At 36.4% G+C, this 24963-nt stretch overlaps 1 protein-coding gene across 2 annotated transcripts in view; it reads left to right on the top strand.

Annotated features, from left to right (window-relative positions):
• The window catches only part of LOC123558066 (uncharacterized), a 77391-nt gene that overhangs the window by 8713 nt on the left and 43715 nt on the right, over positions 1-24963 (top strand). For both annotated transcript variants that reach the window (XM_053542531.1, XM_053542530.1), the window contains exons 3-15: positions 12066-12437; positions 12697-12798; positions 14301-14404; positions 16028-16169; positions 16683-16724; positions 17492-17566; positions 17836-17949; positions 18479-18626; positions 18956-19059; positions 21179-21342; positions 22548-22715; positions 23043-23199; positions 24197-24463. In XM_053542531.1, coding sequence (XP_053398506.1) covers positions 12066-12437; positions 12697-12798; positions 14301-14404; positions 16028-16169; positions 16683-16724; positions 17492-17566; positions 17836-17949; positions 18479-18626; positions 18956-19059; positions 21179-21342; positions 22548-22715; positions 23043-23199; positions 24197-24463 — 1959 coding nt within the window. The remainder of the gene's footprint in view (positions 1-12065; positions 12438-12696; positions 12799-14300; positions 14405-16027; positions 16170-16682; positions 16725-17491; positions 17567-17835; positions 17950-18478; positions 18627-18955; positions 19060-21178; positions 21343-22547; positions 22716-23042; positions 23200-24196; positions 24464-24963) is intronic.

Genomic DNA, 24963 nt, shown 5'->3' with positions numbered 1-24963 from the left:
CAATATCGATTACGATAAATCAACCATTTTTACTGATCGCACTCCCATCAATTGTTGGGTTGGTGGTGAAGCCCAAACAAGATGTAGAGTCCTCACCACTAGTGAAGTGCAAATACCTCCAATGTCTTTGATTAGGACTCCTATTCAGATAGAAAATGCCGATACTTTATCAGACCTTGCTCTTATGTGTTCATCTAAATCACTTTTATCTGGAAAATCCACTATAGCTGTTGAAGGTGTTATACAGCCACACAGTAAAAGTCCTAGCATCTGCCTTGTAAATACAAGTGAAAAAGAAGTAAAGATACCTCAAAATGTGCCTATCGGTATTTGTGAATCGTACTATGAAGCAAAGCCAACAGCAACGTATACCAGTAGAGTTACAAACGTAAGTCCTTCAGGGAGGAACCTTGAGGTTCCTGAACATCTTAAAGATTTGTATGAAAGAAGTGTAACTGATCTCACTGAAGAGCAAGCTGTAAAGTTATCTGAGTTGTTGATAAATTATCAAGACGTATTTGCACAATCCCCTGAAGATCTGGGACGGAACAATTCCGTTTTGCATAAAATAAACACAGGGCAAGCAAAACCGATACGCCAACCACCAAGACGACAACCAATTGGTAAAAGGGACACAGAGAAAGAAGAGGTTTACAAGATGCTTGATAGAGGGGTAATCGAACGATCGAAAAGTAGCTGGTCCTCACCGATAGTCCTTGTGAACAAGAAGGACAATTCAACTCGCTTCTGTGTGGACTATAGACGGTTGAATGACGTCACTGAAAAGGATGCCTACCCAATACCACGGGTTGAAGAATGTCTTGACTCTTTATCCGGCTCTAAATGGTATAGCTGTATGGATCTTAATTCGGGTTTTTGGCAAGTAGGACTTAGCCCAGAGGACAAGGAGAAGACTGCCTTCTCAACTAGCCTTGGTCTTTACCAATTTACCGTCATGCCATTCGGATTAGCCAATTCGCCATCAACCTTTGAACGCCTAATGGAGGATGTTTTGAGAGGCTTACATTGGGAAGAGTGCTTGGTCTATATGGACGATATTATAGTACCCGCTTTAACGTTTGAGCAAGGGCTTGACAGACTTGAACATGTATTTGAAAGACTTAAACAAGCAAATTTAAAGCTTAAGCCATCAAAGTGCATATTCTTCAGAAAAACTGTGAAATTCTTAGGTCACGTGGTATCTGAAGACGGTGTTGAAACAGACCCCGATAAGATCAAAGTCGTGAAGGACTGGACTCGTCCAACAACCAAAAAGCAAGTCAGAAGTTTTCTTGGCCTCTGCTCGTACTACAGACGCTTTGTAGTTGACTTTGCAACAATTGCCCGGCCACTTCACAAGTTGTGTGAGAAAGCAACGAAGTTCCAGTGGTCCGTCGAAGCCGAAGAGGCATTCAAGAAATTAAAGACTGCATTAACGACAGCACCTGTGCTTGCATACCCTACACTGGGACAGCAGTTTATCCTGGATACAGATTCAAGTGATTTTGCCACGGGTGCAGTACTGTCTCAGGAATATGATCAAAAAGAAAGAGTCATTGCTTATATGAGCAAAAGCTTGAACGTACATGAAAGAGCTTACTGTGTCACAAGAAAAGAATTGCTCGCCGTAATAGTAGCACTCAAAAAGTTCCATACTTACCTCTACGGTCAAAAGGTTCTACTTAGGACAGATAACTCAGCTGTAAGTTGGATGAAGAACTTAAAGTTGCCAACAGGTCAAATGGCACGGTGGATACAAGAGCTCAGTGTGTATGATTTAACAATAGTTCACAGAAAAGGCAAAAGACACTCGAATGCTGATGCCCTGTCGCGCATTCCATGCAAAGTATGTCAGCGATATGCAGATGAACCTACTGAAATAAAGGAAATCGAAGACCTTGAGCAATGCACGTATGACACAAGAGATAGTGATAAAGATAATATGGTGGTTAGAATGATCACGAGGTCAAGGACTGATATTAAAAGGTCCCCGGAGCTACTGAATGGTTGGGAACCAGAGACAATTAGACAATTAACAATTGAATGACAACGACATAAGCCTCATATTTTCCATGATTGATGACCGGAAGGAGAGACCGGCTTGGGGAGACATATCAATGGCTTCTCCACATACAAAGATACTGTGGGGACAATGGGATAGACTTTGCATATACTCGGGCATGCTGTATAGAACGTGGCAAGTCGATGATAAGGAACACCATCAACTGATCGTCCCAAAGAAGTACAGAGCAGAGGTTATCTCTTTGAACCATGACATTCCAACAGCGGCACATCTAGGATGGAAATCGACATTGAAAAGGATAAATCAGGACTTTTACTGGCCAGGGATTAAAGCCGACGTTCAAACGTACTGCCAACGCTGTGACAGCTGTTGTGCCAGAAAGCCTAGCAGGTCTGCAAACAGGGCACCCCTTGGTAAATCAGTGACAGGAGGACCAATGGAAAAAGTCTCAATGGACATTCTCGGACCATTCACAATATCAGAAAATGGCAATAAATATGTGCTTGTAGTGTGCGATGAATTTACCAAGTGGACAGAAGCATTTGCAATCCCAAATCAAGAAGCAGTTACTGTTGCTAGAGCCTTCGTTGACGGATTCATTTGTCGGTTTGGAGCTCCTTTGCAAGTACATACTGACCAAGGAAGAAATTTTGAGTCACGTTTATTCAAGCAAATGTGCAACTTGTTCAGGATTCATAAAACCAGAACAACAAGTTTTAGGCCGCAATCTAACGGAACCGTTGAAAGATTTAATAGAAGTTTAGCAAACATGTTGGCTGTATACTGCAACAAAAATCAGAAAACTTGGGACTATTGCCTACCCCAGGTAATGATGGCGTACAGAGCCACGGAACACTCAACGATTAAAGTCACACCAAACATGATGGTACTCGGGCGCAATGTATTGTTACCAAGTCAGGCTGTGATTGGGAGGCCCGAAACAGAGGAAAACGAAGATGATAGAGAAGCCTATGTTAGTAATTTACAGGATACACTTGTGGACGTTCATGACGTGGCAAGGAAAAACTTGATAAAACAGGCTACTTACAGGAAGAAATATTATGATACAAAAGCAAAAGTACGAGAACTACCGGAGCTACAACCAGTTTGGTTACATGATCCAACGAGAAGACCCGGTGTCTGTAGCAAACTAGCAAACAGATGGAATGGTCCATATTTGGTAGAGAAGAAGTTGGATGATCTTACCTACCTTATTAGCATGTCGCCAAAGAAACCATCGAAGGCAGTGCATATTGACCGGCTCCTACCGTATCGTGGAAATTACTTACCAAGATGGATGTTGCAAAGGAAGGCACTTGGACCTGCATAGATGGAGATTATTGAGGCAAACCTAAATTTGTGTTATATGTATATATTATATATGTTTTATACATGCTAGACGTTGAAGTTTAAACCCACCTGTTATTATGCTTGGAGCATATTTCGTTGAATAAAGTCGGGAATGTACAATGGTTGTTATTTCTTACTGGTACTTTCATGTTTATTTGGAATAAACAATGGTTAGCCGAAACTTGATGGCCACAAGTTTAGCTGTTAACTTACCTCACAGTTGGGATAGGTGGGCAGATGAGGTAACTATCAACCGCTCCGACGCATGTACGTACACATATGAAACCTTAATATCCTTGTTTACTGCCGTCAATAATCTATATCATGCATGGTGTGTTGTGCTCATCCATCTGTTGGTCCCTTAAGAAGTCGTATTGATATTGCTCTTGGTTATCGTATGCAGTCATAAACCTTACCTATTGCATCATGTGAATTCCCAGAAAATTCAAAAAGACTTCCAACACTATATTTTCAGGATGTCGCACTCGTGCTGGTCTTGTGCGAAGACGTATGACACAAGGGAGAAACTGAAATGCCATTTCATGAGCAAGGTCCATCGTTTCCTGGATGTAGTCTGTCCTTGGTGTCCACCCACACGCCAGTTCAGGAGGGCACTTGACTTGAGGCTCCATGTCCATAAGGATCACAGGAAGATGGTGAAGCACTTTGGAAGCAAGTTTCCTGAGGAGGATGACTGTTTCTACATGGCTGTAGAACCGCGTGCATACAGACTTTGTTTAAAGGGTAGACCGTCTGAGGGAGAGCCAGCAACGTTCTTGAAGGAGACGCTCTTGCAGAAGTCTGTTCTTCGTAAGCCTTCGGAATGGCAGAGAGGCTGGGACAGACATGGCCCCCTGTCGACTATTGACTACACCATTGGAAGCACTGTCCCTTATTCTCCATCAAGACCTGAGGTTTGGACACCAATCTACGTTGATGTTGGCACAACCGTTACAGTGTTGGTAGTGACGGGAGGCTCAGGTGTAACTACACATCGCTTTCACCTCTACAACCAGGACGAACGGATCCGGGAAAAGATGATGAGAATCAAAGGGGCTGTTCGCGACACTGGCGCTATAGTACCACAGAAATGGACCACAACTTCAGCAAAGACAGAATCTACCCTCAGTATAATCAGAGCTATAGGCCTGGAGGGAGTGGAAGTAATGAAAGCGGAAGAGAACGTATGGGAACCGGAAGTAGACATGCCACCAAACAAGAGGCACAGATCAGCTTCGCCAGCACCATTCTTCCCCACACTTCCACCTATTTCACCTTTAAGAACCCCAAAGAATCTGCCAGTTATAAGTCTTTCGGGTGACGAATCAGAAGACGACGATCCTCCCAACAAGCTAGATTCATCATCTGATAGAAATCCATCCCCGACTGTCACAGTACCAGCACAGGTGGCCGGCAGCATGACAATGCAGAATCCGGATGTAGCTCCTTCTGGTTCTCCATCATCCTCTACAGTTCCGACACAACTTCCAGACCAGAGGGTTTCTGCCACCCCCTCATACCAGCCGAACTCCATTGCTTCAGCCACCACTATCACTACAGCCCCACGTTGGGCGCCACTTCCGGACCAGATGGCATCTGCAACCCCACCGTACCAGCCAAACTCCATTTCTTCAGTCACCACTGTCACTGCAACCCCACCGTACCAGCCAAACTCCATTTCTTCCATCACTACCGTCACTACAGAGCAGACACCAGCCACAACCGACCTGCCTGAGGTTACTACCACTCCCCCTTCAGCTATTCCTCCAGCTGACACTTCAACATCGAAGTCTTCTTCTATTGAGGTGGTCTCTTCAATGGATAGCCATGCCAACGTACTCCGGAAGAGGAAACAGCCCATCAAACAGCCCGTCCAGGCAGCTGTGGACGAGACTCCCGTATCAACAACGCTGGCCTCCACTGCTAGGATGATGCTTATGATAGGTGGCATGCCGTTGTTTCCACCTGGAAGGAGGGATTGGGATAGTGCTAGTGTCAAGTTGCCGCTAGAGGGACCCTTACAGTTTTGGCCGCCATATGGTTGGAAGGATATGAATGCGGACACTCGGCTTCTTATATGGGAAACAACCGCCACCACCCTTGCCATGAAATGGAGCATGCCTTTGGACAGGCCTTACATCTTAGACGCCTTCCAGTTTTTGGCCTTACCGAAATCAAAGGAGTCTGATAATACCCTGGCAGAGTCGAGAGCCCGCCATGGAAATTATACTTTACTAAAGCGGATAGCATTGGGGAAGGCGATCATTGGAGACGAGACTATAGTTGATATGTTTTCTGCAGCTATCGACAGAAGCCATAGTGCTCAACCTGGTGGATATAGGGACCTAGTGATGACCTGTGCTCACGTGCCATTGAGAATATGAGGACATTAATTTACAATTGAGATCCCCATGTGTCATCATCATCAGGAAAAGCGACATTTATAGAACGCAACATGTAAATTAGAATTCAAAGGACATTTTAAGTATCTTCAAATTCAGGAGTATTTGAACTTTTAAGGTGGGGAGAGTGTAAGGGAATGCCCCCCCCCCCACCCCCTTTTACAAATTACATAAACACTGCCATGAAATCATGTGACAATCCACTCTAAAATACACGTAAATAAAATCTATAAGCAGAAACTTACTTCTATGCACTGTGAATCGTGTCATGTTAGTGTGTTGTAAGTGGAAGCCTTTTAACTGTGCCGAAATTAACTATTCCAGAACTGAATTCTCGGTGAAAACTAACTATGCAATTTCAGTCTAAATTCTCCTTTGAAGAGAGTACTTTTAAAGGTGAATAACTCTTAAAGTAAATAGTGTAATCGATATTCCTAAAATGAGCTAATGTTCAAATCATTCTAGAACAGACTGACAACATGATTTTAACCATGAAGTGCCAGACTACGGAGCCAGTTAGACATTTTCTACAAGTGTGCCAAGCGTCCATTTCAATGTTTGTAAAATGGCGGCGGATCAACTTTGGAACTATTTTTATGTTTTGTATACCGGCTTTTTGTGAATATGTCTCTGTTTAACATAAAACTTTCAGGAATTCATATTTATGTAAAAATAATCATAAGCCCGTTTAAAGCATTTGTTATTTGATGTATTCATTGTTTTACATACAAGGACTATATTATGTTCGGCGTAGTAAATTTCGTCTGCTATTTTAGTACGCTATTAAGGTTTAGCTCGAGCTTTTTATCATTTGCATGATTTTTAACTTGATTTGTTAAATATGTTCAGGCTTTTCATAAAAGCCCGCTGTAAAATGTCAGAGTCTATATTTATATGTAATTTTAGCAGCACAATGCAGTATTTCTCTCTTGGACGGATAACATTACCCTGTTGAAAGCCCGTCTTATGATTGGATAATTTAGTCACGTGGTATAGTCTAGAAGGTTATATATACAGGTCCCGTCTTTCATTCGGGTATCTTCTTCTCAACTGTAAAACTTGAGAATAACAACAACAAGGCTTAAACAGCTGTTAAATCTTACCTACTTTGGCACATAACTATCTTTCAGTTCAAGGTATAACGAGTACTAGCTTACTATCATAATTACTGTTGGAGAACATTGTGTTTATTATGTATAGCAAGTACACAACAGCATAGAAGAGAAAACTGAACCTTGTGGTTTTGCCTTGTCTAAATTACCACGTAATGGCGAAACCTAGGAGGTGCATTGGACTTCGTATACATATTCATCTTTACGAAAAGTATTCTGTTTACCATATTGCCATTCAAAGAATTTCCATGTAACCGTTCCATAACTTGAGAAGAAGAACCCATTGCATAGGCTCGGTCCGTCGTTGTACACTTTTATACTAGATGTTATGTACACTTTTATACTAGATGTTATGTATAAAATTTGATAGTTCACTAGATGCACTCGCTCTGTTACTGTTTTGATGATATGAATTGCACTGTAAACTGACTGATATGATGAGCTTGCACACCATGCATAATATACATGTAACTGACACATGTCAATTATTAAAGTCGTTTGAAGATTTACACAGATGTTCTTTGCGCTTTTCAAAGTGAGCGGCTGGGAGAGTTGAGAAAGTACTTGTATATACACTGGTCATTATACCACAAATGATCATGTGTGTATCTAAGTTATATGATGCAAAGACACACTGCAAAGAGGTCATCATATAACAATTAGTGGTCCAGTACCCATTAACCCTCACGCGAAGTAAATTACAACTATTTGGTACAATGCATATCTATGCCAGTCATGCACATGGCTGTGTGTGTATACGCATTATATATAGGGAGCGACGGTCCCGGAGAAACAACTGCATCCTAGACTAATAAGAGACCGTCAAGGTTCGCCCAAGGTATATGATCTATAATGACGCACCTACAGTGATTGTCCAATATCGACGCACCCAAAGAGGTTGCACCAGGTATCTATTTCAACGCATCTGGAGTTAATCGCGACATACACTTGTATCTGCATGCTTTATCAAGAGAGATGTTGTTATGCAAATGCCAGTTATATTACTAAGTAAACCGGTATCCTGATTAATAAGGATGTGCAACTACCACAAAGTGGGGTAGGTCCTTACAACATTAATAAATGTTTTGTCAATATGAGTAATTGCTTATTATGTTTACAAAGAATTGTGTTCAGATAGGTATATAGCAGGTACATGTACGGTCAGTAATGCATATGTTAGTGTACAGTGCATAAAGTAAAAGGGAAATTAACAGTTTTTACATTAATTAATCAACGTTTATTTGGCGCGTTATAGTTTGTTTTACGCTATGGTATCGTAACGTCATTTCTTGCATACCAGACGGGGATTTCTGGTGATTTTACCGGTGCTGGAAAACTCCATCTTACACCCCGGCGTGTAAGATGACTCTCGTGCTGTAAATGACGTATAACGAACTACACATGTACAGAACATGTGTGTAGTAATAATAATGTTTTTCGTAAAACGGGATAAAAAATAAATACCTTGATAGATCCTCTTTATTCCTTATAACATATTTCTCGATTCAAAAAACGTTATTTTAAGGATGATAAAACAAAACCTGAACTCTTACGTTGTTTTCGTCTCTGTAACGTGACGTACTTCCTGTTTACGGACGTGAAGTTCCCGTGCTTTGTTAATACACTACTGTAAGAAAAAAGTGCTATAAGAAAATCATTTTTTTTTTAATTTACTTTTTACTTTTCTTTGTTGAATATGGTATGCAAGAAAAAGATTCTATCATTGGCTGTAGGTGCAGATGGGAATATCCGGCTCTCGGGTAACTGTTTACGCGGTCACTCGGCTGGAGCCTCGTTACCGCCTAAACCGTTTCCCTCTGCACCTACAACTAGTGAAAGAATCTTATAATCTGTATTATTATTATAATTATTATTGAGAAAGCAATGAACATGGTCGAAATGTGATGTGATCATCTCAGAACATTTATACTTGATAAAGGCGAATAAAGCCGAAACGTTGTATAGATTAGAGTTGTTTATTATTAATTGATATCATCAATCTCATTGGATTTTATACTTACTAGTTTTTATATTTATATTAGTTTGTTTTCAAAGCACTGAGACGAAAAGTAAAATAGATCTTTGCAACACAGACACAGATGTATAGTTGAGATAATGTACTAACAATAACAGTACAAAAATACAATTTCCAGTCCAGATGTGTATAGAAGGTATATAAAAGTTGTAAAGTACACATGTTAATATCCAAATTGATAATTAATTTGCAAAATAAAATACAGTTTGTAAATGTATGACTGTTGTCGATTTATTGTTCTGTATATAAGCAATCCTTAATTTGTGTTACTTCAAACCCATTAGTTTGTAAACAATTTATCCACCTGCTGCCATGTATTGTTATATTACTGAAATTTCTATACCATAGCCTAGAACTGTTTACATGTTCGTCCAGCATAAAACAATATTAATAATATGGCCAGTTTTTGGTCGTGAATTCAGTGTTGTTATATTTTATGGTTCTTTAGGATCATGGAATCCATTCAATATCTGTAGAATTCTGCTAAAGCCAATACTAGGTGGCGTGAGGGGAGTTGCACAATCCATAACCTCTCATGAACAGACTCAGTCTAACCGAGTCTGCTATTACTTGGCTTGGTGTTATTTTATGCGTCCAAAAGATCTTCTAGATTTTATTACTACGGCATATAATCTTGCAGTATGACATTTACAATAGGAAAAATTAACATCTGTATAATGCTTGGCTTCTACTAATGAATAAGCATGTGAGATGTAAGTATTAAAATAAAGCTTTGTCTTATATGCCCAGAAACTGCCAAACATCCACTGCAATATGTCCTGCAAACCTGAATCACAATAATGCAGATTTTACAGAGGAGTTGTACCACTCAGTGTGCATTATCAAGGCTACTGCCCCCGCCACAGTCTCCACTACACTCCAGTTACGGCATACGGACAGCCTCTGTTTGCAATCAACATCGGGGATTATGTGTGGCATCTGCGATTTCCCAGAGTAATGTAATATTGCAATTATATGAGTGGTTTGTTGTCCTTTCGTGTGACAGAACATGTGCAAGAGAATTATTGTGTCAATACAGCCATTATGAACACATAAAGTACAGCAGATTTGTCTACATTAGTAGCCTTACTGCGACATACAAAGAGAGGGGTACTAAGCATAGTTATTTGTCCGTTTCCTCAATTAATATTTTGTGAATGTTTCATTAATTGCTGGAATGAAACAAGTTCAAACTAATAGGGCAGGTTAAATCTAGGATCAGTTAATGACAGAAGAACAACATATACCAACATAAGCAATCAGGACTGTATATGGATAATTTATCCAATGGCAATTACTATGAGATGCTGTAGATAAATCCATTCCTTCTTTTCTTGCGGCCATCTTGGATTTCATTGGTCATATTCATGGATTTATTTACCCAATGTCATATTTTATGAGCATATTTTACAAATCCATTTACCATCATGCAACGTTTCACAATATTCACACAATATGCCCAACTGACGCAGGATTTTCATGGAAAAATTATTTTATGGCGGCCATCTTGAATTTAATTGGCCATTTTAAATTTATTTATCCAAAAGGTTCAATGTCAGTTTTTACAATTGTTTGAGGAGCGTATTATACGAATATCAAATCTTTAATCTATATGTACATGTACCATGCAACTTTTCATAATTTTCGCACAATTCGTCCAGTTGAAGAGCGATGTTCATGGAAAAAAATGATTTTATGGCGACCATCTTGGATTAGGCTGCCATATTAGATTTTTTTCTGTTTGCATATAGAGCTTATCTGTAGCTAAATATTACTTTCTGCTACATTTTTTTTTAAATTTTCTCGCCTTGTATACAATGCTAGAGCATTTTTTACAAAGATGTTAATAATGGCCGTCATTTTGAATTTTGGGGACCATTTTGAATATCTACAACCTGCTTCCCAGTCAAAAATGAAGAACAATACATCCATCTACAATCATGCCAAGTTTCATACTTTTCAAAGGAAGTGCACAATTGTATCACGAATTTCTTGGACATAACAATTACAAAATTGTATTATTAAGAAATATGATGACGTTTTTAACCTTTCTAACTGCATAGCAGAGTGGACATATAAGACTGTTTTGTTTTTTAATCATTTTGTTATTATTCCGTGATAAAATTCTATTAAATCTATTTACTCACGAAAACGAATAGTTAGTAAAATATTTTTCATGAAGGTTTCTATAAAGAGGACAACATAACAGGAAATAATATTCAGAGTCCACATTTTGTGAACAAAATTTTAAAATTCGTAAATTTCTTTCCAAACCAGCAAGTCTTCCATTTAATAGATAATGTGTACAAGGAATAAATCGAGAATTTCTTTCCCATATAGTACAGTACTTACAAATTCTTAATACTTTTCACATTTGATCACCGTTTCGATTTTTCTATAGTAATACAATACACCTTGTATATACTGATTATGCAATCTTTATGCTAACATTGGCATGTCGTTCAAATTATAGTTGAATACATTCCATAAATAACTATATTCTTATTATTTTAACAGTTGATGCATACGTAGATTTAGTATTGTAATTTGACAGTACATACTATACATATTTTATGTACTAGTAACTCTGGAGTTTTCACGATGTTTAACCAGTATATCACGCTTTATACATATGACCGATGAATACCTGGAATATTTGTAGATTCCGTGTAATCAAATACTCCACAAACGTCTAAACCATACACAATTATTGGAGTTACAAGAGCGCGAACAAAGACAATTTTGACATATATATATTTTGCAGTTCGCGATAAATAGATCGTATAAATCTTGTAAATTGGATTTAAGATCTTTATTACTAAGCTAACTTTTTACATGACACTTCAGTTATTTCTAACGTTCATTCAACTGTGTAAATTGTTGACTACCTTTAAAAGTCTGCTAGACCAAAATATTACATTTGAAAAAATGAACAATTTGCACATATAGTTTTTGACCAAACTGTTTTGAAGTTTCAAATGGTTTTACTCAAAATAACATAAACAGATTAATCTTGCAGCAAGTATGCATTACAGAAAATAGTTTATCTATCTAAAAAGATATTAAATGAATAAATCTAACAAGAGCTTCGAATGTAGTTATGTATTTGCAGTGTTGTTGGCTGGACTGAATTTATATTACAGAATCAGAAGTAAGCGACTGGCCTCCAGGTCTATATTCCATACCAATGCCTGTCTCTGGATGTCCAGAGTCCTCAAACAAAGGATGGAGAGAAGGATATATATCAATCACATGGACAACATCCCACAATGTCTACGTTATGGGGCACAGTGCCTCTGATTCGGAAAATGCCAGTGAAATATCATCAATTGAAGCCGTTGAAATAACCGAAGACATATGGTCTGAATTTGGAACAAATTTGCTTGGATCGTTCAGAAAATACTTATTCCGACTGTATTTCTGTCACAAACGAGGACGAAATGAGACAGTTGATATTGGCGCGTGGCCTGATGGGAATTACAGTATTTATGGAGATGCCACAGGTTGTCCAGCAGGTATACAACTTATGATTAATAAATACGAGACGTCTGGTTAGATAAAAGGGTGACTTAAAAGTGAACTATGAGATTACTGAATATTTTATTGCAGTTTTAATATAAGAAAGATACTTGGAGTAAGGTGCTAATGAATTATAATGTGGCTGATCTGATCTTGATGCGATGTAACAACTGCTTCAGTGCTACTGCTTATGCCCATTTATATTCACCAATATGATAACATTTTATAGTACAGTTTGATATTTATTTCATTTAGGATTTTCAAGTAACAACATGACGGTTAACTTAGGACAGATCGAATATTGGACAAGTGGAGGGCAAGTGCCAGACTTTGGTATAGAAAATGCAAATAACTCAGGTACCACATTGCTTTGAGAACAATCGAACAATGTTATGCGTTTTGTACTACTCATTCATGGCATTATGATATTAGGTAGGCTCGTTACATTTAAGAAAATATTTATAAGCGATAATATACCTCGACTAAGGTGCTAGGGGGCATAAAAGTTGTTGCATATTTCAATACCTCTCATAAACAGACCCAGTAAAACCGAGCCCTGGGTGTGTTATATGCATCCAAACTTTTCACAAATTTTATCAAATGTATTGTAAATTATTTAGCCTTTAGCTGGAGGTAAATATGTGGTAGATTTTTATCAACTGGTAATTATGTATTATGTCAGGAAATCGAAGTTGTAACGCTAAACGAAAGGGGAAGCATATATGTCACGCTTCGTCCGTTAAGCATCAAGCAATTCTTTTCCGGACGGAGTATTTCTCAGCAACCATTCATTAAAATAGAGCGAAACTTCGTAGAAAGCTTTTGTCCCAAGAGGAGAAGCACATATTTTCTTCATATTCTGGTGAAATGATTTTTCACGGAGTTATTGCCTTTAATTATTCATCATTGGTAGGCAATAGCACCTTTTTGTCCGGGGTATTCCTCAGTAGACACTGGCTAGAATCAGCGAAATTTCATGGAGGCTTCATTCTCAAGAGGAGACACGCATATGATCTTCGTGTTTCGGTTGGGGGATTTTTTACCGAAGTGTTGCCCTTTGATTATTTAATATTAGTATAGAGTACTGCCGTCATTGTCCAGAGTATCTCTTTCTCAGCAATCTTTGGCTGGAATTAAGCCAAACTTCATTGAAAGATTTACTCTCAAGTAGAGATGCGCAAATTATCTCTATGATCTGATAGGATGATTTTCAGTGACATACAGCCTTTTGATTTTTTAATATTTATAAATTATGGTGTCATCCTTGTCCGGAGTATTTTCAGCAACGTTTGGCTTGATATAAGTGAAAATTCATAGAAAGCTTCACTCTCAAGAGGAGATTTGCATATTATCTACATGTTCCCGTACGATGAGTTAATACTGAGTGATAGCCCTTTGATTGTTCAATATTAGTATACAAGGTTCCCTCTCAAGAGGAAATGCGCATATAATTTCATGTTCCGGTCGGATGATTTTTCACTGAGTTTTGATTGTTCATTATTGATAAACTATAGTGTCATCCTTATCCGGAGTATTCCTCAGCAACCCCTAGCTGATGTTCAGCAAAAATCTTTATAGGAAGCTTCACTCCCAAGAAGAGATGCGCATATTATTGTGCATGCGTATTCTCAATAACTGCTTTCTAGAGTTCTAAGAAACTTCTTCCACCGGTTTTAACGATATTTTTGAATATCTTTTGACATTCAAAGCTTGTTAATCTAGATTCATGTAATCACATCTGTCAAATACCTGTACGCATACTGTGTGTAATGATTTTCGTTACATATTAAGTGAATTATGAGTGTGTCTGATATAATGAATAAGTAGACATGTAATGTTCAATGTAATATCTGCTTCAGCAACTCTGTGGATGACATTGTGCACTCGAGACAGCATAGCAACTGATGCAACAAATGCGAATTCAGCTACTGACCTGCCAAGAACTCCTTTCATGCTTTTGAAGGTATGTGTAACAAGCTGAAAATATTTCAGATCTGACCGTGAATCGAACCTGATACCTTTCGCATCTAAGGCGGAGACTACCACGTCGTTATATAACTAGCTTATTTAGAAAGGCAGTATAATTGCGCCCTTATACTCTACTCTACTACATACATATTGGCATTAGCAATTACTGATATGTTCTTTTTATTGTTATCATGACACTTTTTTTCGTAAATTATGTTTATATGACAGTGTAGATAGATATTTTTTGATATCATAACTGAAGATATATTCGACATCCTTGCATTGACACATTATATTTCGGAGTAAACAATTATTCCCAAATGGAGAAGATAAATTTTCAAGTTTGAAAACAGTTTATCGAGATAATAATTCCTTCCGTGTCAAAACTCCGTCTCACAGCACGTTTGGTCTGGCTATTTTTAGAGTATTGCGGGTCCTGATTATGCATTTATCATAAATTTATGTTACTTTGTGGGTTTATGTTTAATCAAAGAAATTTACAACAATTGATGTTAGTACAACTGTTCAATCCACTTGATCCGTAACAGGGATCTTCGTAAATGTATGCTTATATTGTCTCAGTGTAGTTATACTTTCTTGTCCTTGGGATAATGGAGAACATTCAATTTTATTATAATAGAATCCCTCTTAAGCCGGTGCTAGTTGTCGTGAGAGGAGTTGCACATTTCATAACCTTTCATGAATAGACTCGGTCAAACCGATTCTGCTGTTCTGTTGCTTGGTTGCGTTCTGTGCTTTCAGAGGATCATTTTACAAGTTTTATTTACTTTGCAAGATCTGGATATACACTGCACACAGTTTAAAGGGTCTCCGGATATAGTAGTAGCATCATATTTAATGTTTTAAAACTCTTTGATGATGTTAAATTTATGGCAAAATATATATTTTCCCATTTTAAAAATCAGGCAAAATACTAATTTTGAAAAAAAAGAAGATTTGTGGCACACTTTTTGCATTGAAATGCTTTTATGTTAACTAAGATATGCTGGAATCTATTGACAAAAACAATCAGGTTTGGGTGTCTTTTTTAAAAAATTGTTGTTTAAATTGACTGAAATTTATAAAGAAGAATACCCCATCAAAAAAGTTCTTGTATGATAATTAAAAACTAATAGAACTTTTGCAGACTTTTAAAGCGTTCCTAGAATTACATTTCTAAGTTCTTTTGTGTAATATCAAAAGTAATGTCTGTAATAAACAGAATGCAAGGAAAAACATTGTTACGGAATAGATGGATCACATTTTGGTTTATATTCAAAATTCATTACTATATATTTGTACCTTATTTAGTTGGCTACTGTTAGTTAAAAAGATTTACAACAAGAATAAATCAAAACAAGACAAAATCAAAAGTCTGTCTTTACTCTACACACTATTCATGATTTTGTTTTTTTTCTCTTACCGCAGAAACAAAGTGTTTTTATTATTCTCCTTAATATTTTTGCCAGATGTTTCGCGGTAATTATCTTTTCTTGTTAGTTGTCAGAAATGTGGTTATTTGAATACTTAATATTAGTATTTTAAAAATGAATTTAACGCCAGTTGTACTGGTAAATATACTACTGTACAATGCAGTGGTTAACTTTTACATTACTAGGATGGTGAGTTAGACTGCCCTAGATTTGAAGAGTCTACACTGAGTGGAGAAAGCCTGTTCTTGGATGTTGTTGGACAAAAAGATACAGAGCTCATCCATGTCCAGTCTTATTGTTTCTACATGCCGAAAGAATGGAATTCAGGTATAATGTTTTGTGTAGATCACTAGTCTAACAACTCAGAAAGTTTTACAATACATCCACAAAATCATCAATTGATACTGGCTAAGTCTGAGATCTTCTAATAATGCTAAACTGCTAACTATTGCTGTCTTTGTAAATGTTTTAATCTCGTATACACGTGGCCGAGTGGTTAGAGTCGTTGACTTCAAACCATTTGCCCCTCATCGATGTGGGTTCGAAACCTCATTTGGGGCGTAGAATTCTTCACGTGAGGAAGCCATCCAGCTGGCTTACGGAAGGTCGGTGGTTCTACCCAGGTGCCCGCTCGTGATGAAATAGTGCACGGAGGGGCACCTGGGGTCTTCCTCCACCATTAAAGCTGGAAAGTCACCATATGACCTAAAATTGTGTCGGTGCGACGTTAAACCCAACAAAATAAATAAATAAAATAATCTCGTTTACAAAGGTTTGTGCATTTTTATCGATAGTTAACCATTAGAACATACTAACTTATTTTCCATTGTTTATTTTCAGACAATTATGCCGATGATCTATCGAAAAAGCTCGAGAAAAGTGGTAAAAAATTGATATTGATTATTGATAAAATATACAACTTTTATTTGATGATTAATGTTTCGATACTTTTAACCTTTATGTGTAGATATTTTAATTGGTTTTATATATAGGTAGATTTTAATAACAATTTGCTCAAGAAAGTTACTACTTACTACGGTAGAGATACTGTAATTTCTTAAATGATAATCCTAATATTGCAGGCAAAGAAAGGGATACGTTTCATCACTCATAATATTGCCATTTTCGTTTTCATCAGTCTCGCACTCGAACTGATATCTCATCGCAGTTTTAATGAAAATTTAAACTGTCTAACAGTCGTACTGATATCTCATCTTAGTTTTGATGACATTTTAAACTGTCTAACAGTCGTACTGATATCTCATCTTAGTTTTGATGACATTTTAAACTGTCTAACAGTCGTACTGATATCTCATCTTAGTTTTGGTGACATTTTAAACTGTCTAACAGTCGTACTGATATCTCATCTTAGTTTTGGTGACATTTTAAACTGTCTAACAGTCGTACTGATATCTCATCTTAGTTTTGATGACATTTTAAACTGTCTAACAGTCGTACTGATATCTCATCTTAGTTTTGATGACATTTTAAACTGTCTAACAGTCGTACTGATATCTCATTTTAGTTTTAATAAAATTTTAAACTGTCTAACAGTCGTACTAATCTCCCATCATGGTTTTAATAGAATTAAAAACAACCTATAAGTAAAACTGTTTAAACGATGATTTTATTGTTTGGAACACTTGCAGCATATCTTGTTTCGACGTCCTATTTACTAGAAGGAAATAGAAGTGTTGCTAAACAACCTACCGGCCATTTTGAAAGTGAGAGTTTACTGTCATATCTTTCATTACAATGTTAATGAAACGTTTAGGCTCTCTGATTTAATGTTAAGGTTATTGCTATTGTATGGTGTGATGTTGGACTTCTATTTAGTAAAGTTTAAAGTATAGTATAGCTATGTAGCCAATAGAAATTATGTTATTATTTGTAGATATCTTGTAAATAGTTCGGTTTAGCTCTATTAGAAAGAATAAGTGAAATAATTTCTCAGTTAAAAGTATTCCTAATTAGTATGTCTGGTTTCTTATAGGTATACTAAACACAATAGAAGCGCAGGTACAAACCATAAGGTATATCCCTTGGAAGCTGGTCGACCTGGGTAGGACAATGCCGGTGGCTGCAGTTTGGATTAATCTACCTAACGGTAGACATTGTTTCTCATGCTTATGCAGCAATACAAACAGTTTTCTGTTGTCATAGATATGCACTGTAATACTTCCTTTGCCACATCACTGAACTGATTTTCTAATTACTCAATAGTGATGCTGATTTAATTAGCTTATTTTTTATCGTATTGTTCTGTGAAAGAACATGTACAATAGTAGATATCAATATTAAACTTCATAACCAAATTAATGCTCACGAAAAATAAGACGAATCATAGCAGTGTGTGCTTTACTTCCAGCACCTATGGCTTTGAGGTTGTGTAGTGTGCAGTAATTGTGATATTGTGCACGGTAGCAAAAGACAATGCTTTACCATATTATTTAGTGTTGAAATTCTCGATTTATTTCTTTACTTACAGCAAAAAAACAAAAGAAATCAACTTTAGTTTGATACAGAGCTAGCTTAGTCGTGACGCATTATTTGATTGATGATTACATCTGTAATACTATTGAAATAGAGGGGAACGAGAAGTTTACTTGTATTTATAATTTAGTTCCTTCTTACAGGCGCACAATATTCTTCCGATACAGATCGGGTACCTACATGTTTTATCAGCAAGGCAAAGTGGTGTTTTCTACACATGTGTGCATATAAATGTATTGTCAAAGCAGTTTATAAAACGAAACCAACCGCCTTGCAGTTACTTTTCTACAGGTACGTACAGGTGGATATACACTATAAAACCTTAAAACATGTGATTATTTATTTGGAGCTGCCATACATCAAAATGGCAAAAGATATCAACAGCCAAGAAAAAAGATATTTGGTACACATACAAATATCCAAGTTTATAAAGTGGGAAATACGTTGAAACATCGGGCAATCGGGCATGTTCTCTCTCATTATTCGACAACTGTGGATTTTCGGTCTGGTGCAGTACAATTGAATACCAGCCGCTCATGATACATGCACTGTCATGAATATGATATATCCTACTTATTAAATAGTTTAATGATCAACATCACATATTGTTTTTGTCATAGGTCAATGAGAGGAAGATATATTGCGCTGGCTGCGGGTGACGAGACAAACAATATATTACATTTAATGACAAGCATTGATGTATTCACAGACAGACTTAAATTTGGTAAGTAAAACATATACTTATAGCAAAATGAATTTTCAGAAACAAAAGAATCAGATTGAAATAGACATATGTGTATAGGTGAGAACATTTATACAAATGCTTATAGAAATAAATATACTTGAAACCAGTTCAATTATCATTTAAATTAATATATACAAGACATACACATTGAGTCTTTTATCAACTCTTCTAGAAATCAAAATGATGTCTCAATAAAATCTATGCGTTTAAGTCAGGGTTGTAGTAATGCTAATGCTAATGGTAATGCATTAGTAATGCATTATTTTTTTTCAAATAATGCCAAGTAATGATTAATGCCACAATTTTAGCATTAAAAATAATGCTTATTTAAAGCCAAAGTAAGTAATGCTAATGCTAATGCTTAGCATTACTTAGGCATTATTTTTGTATCACTGGAAGAAAACATAATACACATGTATGCTGTTATTTACACAGGTTATAGCAGTTCTCTAATAGATTGTTGTTTGATTTTAATAAACTGTCTAATGGTATAATTGCCTTTTGTTCAATGTACACCTGAAAGATTTTTAAAAATACATTTAAAACCTGGGACAACTCCTAAGTGCATATTTATAATAGCCATAGAAGTGTGACATAATTACATTTGTCACCCAAAATATCAAACAGGACCTATTATCTTTTGACACCTTTTTATCAATTAACACTATCCCACTGATAGTAATGTTTAAGACCTTAAGGCAGCTAGCTTTTACATTTTTACACTTCTCCGACCTCCTTGGTGCGTGCACGTCGCGGAGAGGGCACATATGGCGCTAACTGGGTCAGCGCCCTAACTAGGTCAACGCTTGATCTAGTTAGCGTCACATGACTAAAACCAAGGAGTGTGGCCATAAAAGGGGGATCGTCTAGTCAACTTGCCATCGTGTCGGACCTCTTTTCTACAACCGGGGTGCCGGGTCTGGTTGATCCCGGCCAACTCGATGCCGGATTACCATCTCTGAGGGATCGCTTTCCCGATACCTCAGCTGGTTCATCGACGAGGCTGATGTCGGCTCGGAACCCCCGACTCGATGCCGGATTACCATCTCTGGAGATGTTTATATTGTTTTACTCCAGCTGGTTCATCGACAAGGTGGGACATCGGAACCAGGCTTCCGGATGCGGCACTTCGGACAAGACAGTTGGTGGAGGCGACGTACAACGTGGTGGCGAGAACCTTTAGACTGGAGATCAGACCGTTAAAATGTAGACGTAATAACAACGTTGACAACAACACTTAAGAAGAATCACACAACAGATGTCACAGTAACACGACGACATACATAATAGATGACACATAACTATGAAGACATATAACTACGATGCACTATAATTGATGTTCTATAACGGGAGTGAAGAAAAGACGATGTGACGAAGGAGGAGGGAATAATTGTAGCAACAGTCGCCCATATGGTATTAACCGGTGGCGACTATAAAGAAACTCAACACAACAACATTTTTACATGGCATATTAAATTAGGCTGTTAGGGAGCCATTCAACAGGTACTTGACTTTCTCTAACAATTTAAATGCTCATGCATGCTGTACTTCAACATACAGCATAAGGTGTTTATATATATATATATATATATATATATATATATATATATATATATATATATATATATTTAAAATAATGGTACAAGAAAAAATCAGATATAATACAAGGAAGTCATACATGTATTTAACTATTCATGTAGATGACTTAGGTAAACTAAAATGATTTAATGAAAAACAAACAGTGTATGTGATAATAACATGCAAAGATTCTCAAAAAGTAATGCTAATGCTAATGCACCCTATGTAATGCTAATTTAATGCATTATTTTGATAAAAATGAGTAATGCTAATGCTAATTTAATGCCATCTTTTTCCAAGTAATGCTAATTAAATGCATTACTTTTGCAAGTAATTATTAACAACCCTGGTTCAAGTGTAAGCTTTTTTATAGTAAATTTAGATTGCTGTGTAACAATACATTAATTTTTTTTAAAACTAAACATTACCATCCTGCCTTTTACTGAATACATATTACGACATCACAGGTGATATAAGAACGAGTACAATGATGGAAACTACTTTAATAATCTCGTTACAGATGGTAAAAATGATTGTAACATAGATCTTGGTATGACTGACGGTGGTATTCATGATTTTCAAATATCTGCCTCATCGTTTCAAATCAGTTTTCCTCCATCTCATTCACGATCATACTATGACGGTTGGTGTGCCCAGTCTTTCGATGTGCAGCCATATATTCAGGTTTGTAGATTTCATATCCTTACAAGTAGTATATATATTTAAGCCTTGTTAACGATATTTATCAACACTTTGTTAGACCTGTTCTGTCCTTCTAAAGAAGTACGATGGCAATTCAGAAAAGTTTGAGAATGTCCATATAAAATATTGCTTACACCAGTCTCTCAAAATATTCACCCTTAACAGACTGTCCGCCATGACATGAAGGCCACAGAGTAGTCTACTTTTGGTTTACTATACGCTCCGCTACCAAGGGCCAGTGAATGAGAGAAAAAATCACAAGAGATTTAGGTCGGATGAAGATGGAAATTGCACCTATTGCTTGACCTGCTGGTCCTGTAAATACTGCTGAACAATATTGTTCTTGTGTGCAGATGCATTATCATAATATGGCAGATGTCCCGCAAAGCAGTTTGTGGGTGACGTTTAACGTAATGTTTTAACTGATTTTAACTTTTCCAGTAAAGGATCTGCCGGGTACACTGGGTATTTGCACACCAGGTCCTTTGGAATAGATGAAAATTGCGTAAAGATTCCATTTGCAACTTTAGGTGTCTTTTGCGATGACTTATCGATCAGCCGTTTCCTAAGCCACTATTTGTTGTTTATCCGCCTTTTAGGTTCGAAACAGTATTAACATGTGTTATATCCTGAGAGATTTTTATTAAACCTCCTTTCAACTACATTTTTATAGATCTTTTGAAGTCTTTTGCAACATTACCAACCTTACGAACACCTTCGATAATTACAAGTGTTTACTCAGAATTACGTGAATGAAATGCGCACTAATGCAGCTATTTCGGAAACTGTATATTTTGAGTCTTCTCAAAAAGTAGCTCATACAGAAGCAGTGTAATACACGAGACAATTCTTGGACTCTAGATTCTCCCATATTTAATCACCATTAATAGTTCTTTCAGAATTTGCTTGGCTGGTATATTTAGGGAACAACGCATCTTTATATAGGATCTAATGTTCTTCTTAAGGCCTCCGTGCCATGATTATGATAAAATAACACCGAGGTATACGAGTGTGGTGTGAAAAAGCTTGTAACTAAGCTGTTACAGAACAAATTGTCTTGAAATCTTCCATGTACATGACTGTTTAAACACCATAGAAGACACCTTATTTCAAATGTTTTTGTTCAAGCGTAATTTTGAATTGGATTCTAAAGATGACAGACTTTCTCATATGTATATTGTTGAAAGGTTGATTTACTTGCTGAAACCACAGTGGAAGGTTTGACTGTATGGAATTGGCAGAAAACAGTTACAACAATGAACGACGTCATCTGGGAAACTATCGTACATTTTGGCGTAGATGTCCTAAAAGTATTTTACGGAGAGTCAATAAACAGTCTCCGGGAAATTGATCAGGTTCATTAAGATTGCATATTTCAGGACAATATTGTTATAAAACATTGATCCTAGTTTCAAAGATATATTTCATCAACCTTTGAATAAACCACTCGTAAAGTAATTTAAAACAATACATTGTATTACGAAACCGTCATTTGGAATGTCTTAAAAATTGATAAGTCAACTTGCTCTTAATTATGTTTAGATCTATATAACATTGTACAAATAATAATGCCAAGTTTATTTTTTATAACAGCGTTTTTGGCTAATAAGCCTTGATAAATAAATAGGACTAGTCAAAGTTAATAATAGATATATCAACCAGATGAGGACTACTACTTGCAGGAGTTCCGCTTCGACATGACAAGACCGTTTGATGAGGCACAGACATTTTGGTTTCTACAATCTATAACCGCACGCTTTGTTAGGCTAAAAATAGTGAAGCCTATTACTGAAGATCTGAACTGTTTGAGATTTGAACTACATGGATGTAGAATTTCAGGTACAATAGACTTTTTCATGCTTATTTATATGAACTCTACTCTGATTATCAATAAATGCATCATTTCCTGCTTTGACAATGTTTCATGCTATAGTCTTTCAATATTTAATGTTTCTAGTAGTCAGTTTTTCTCCCAGTGGTCTTGACAAAAAATTCTGATGGGTTGCTGTTAGTTGTCAGTATCATTTATCATATATGTATATTTGTATTATTTAGATATTATTAAAATGATGATGTTATTGATGATGGTTAAAATTATAATATAATCATAGGATAGAGACCACTAATCGTTTTCCAATAGGATTCCATTATAACATCAAACGGTGTACGGCCTTCGATAAATTGAAACGTTTATATCCATTCACATTTCTTTCAAGAATTATCTCAGTTTCACTTGAATAACTGACGAAATATTTAGGAATAATGATTTTTTTATTTTGGTATAGCTATTCTGAATGACACATTTAGATGACCCTTTTACATCGCAGGCATGGCGGGAGAAAACTGTTTGATAACACGTTTCTCTTTTCAATACAAATCAAATGTAACAAATATTGTCAACATATATAATTAAATTCTGTAAATGAAGTAAGCATTTTATCTAAAACATGCTTCTTTGGTTTGTTTACATTACTAACCAGTAAAACCGGACAAACAATACCATATCCCTACGCATACTGCAACTTGATTCCCAATAAGTCCATTGTATTTATTTGAGTTGTCGGGCTCTGACCTAAATTATCATCGACGCCATCATTATCATTATCAATACTATTACTATGATTTTGATAAGTGCAGTTATTGTGATCCTATGAACTAGATATATACTTTTAAAAATATTAAATGTATAACGCCGTATTTTGTTTTCTGATCATTTAACACAGTTATGTACAAAGTCATCCAAGTCTTTTAAATTCATGTCACCATTTTCGAAAGTTGAAAGGAACTTGTTTTCAGAAACATTTTCTTCAGTGATAATTTGATGTTAAATTTCTAGGGATTCCGTCATTGGAATGTGCCAAAATGTCAGAGATGTTTCATCTATCAAATGTCCCAATTTCATCAAAGGAGGAATTTGGATTTCACAATGCAAAAACATTTGATGAGTGTGAGAAATTCTGCCTACATTCCGACATTTGTAGCTCTGTCTCTTTTACATATAGTAACTCCTGTAGCATCTATAGACACAGCATAGACAAACAATATCAGTTTTATCAAATAAACAATGATCTGGAGGTCTGGTCTACAAAACTTTGTTATCAAGGTAAGCTAATATATCATGACTTATTCACAGATGTTTCCTGTTTTTAAGTGCAATTATCATTAGGGAAGCAATAATTTTCTAAAGATGAATTTGTCAAAGTTTTGACACGTTTATTTAAACAACGTATAGATTCTTTTAATGACACTAAAAACAGCTTCCCAACAAAGAAAAGTATTTTCACGACTAGCCATAGTGTTTAGAGCAACTTGTGACGACACCACTTGTGACCCCGACAAACACACTATTTGAGGACATCTCAAAACCCTTGATACATTACCAATCTACGTTCAAGATAGCTGCGATGTTATTCAATACAAAATATGCGCATATACTCCATTTCTTGCGATATTTTTTGTTTTTAGGTGAAATTATATACATGATATTTGGATATAATTTCAGTTCGTCGTCTGCGTATATTTATTACAAAATCATGCATCATATCAATTTTATCAGAAAATCAATTTATTGATTACATGTAAAATTATACTTAAAAGCGCCTG

Source organism: Mercenaria mercenaria, chromosome 5 (genome assembly GCF_021730395.1).
Source record: "Mercenaria mercenaria strain notata chromosome 5, MADL_Memer_1, whole genome shotgun sequence".
Lineage (NCBI taxonomy): Eukaryota > Metazoa > Mollusca > Bivalvia > Venerida > Veneridae > Mercenaria > Mercenaria mercenaria.
Note: the sequence above shows the minus strand (reverse complement) of the source record. Positions and strands in the feature narration are given on the sequence as shown.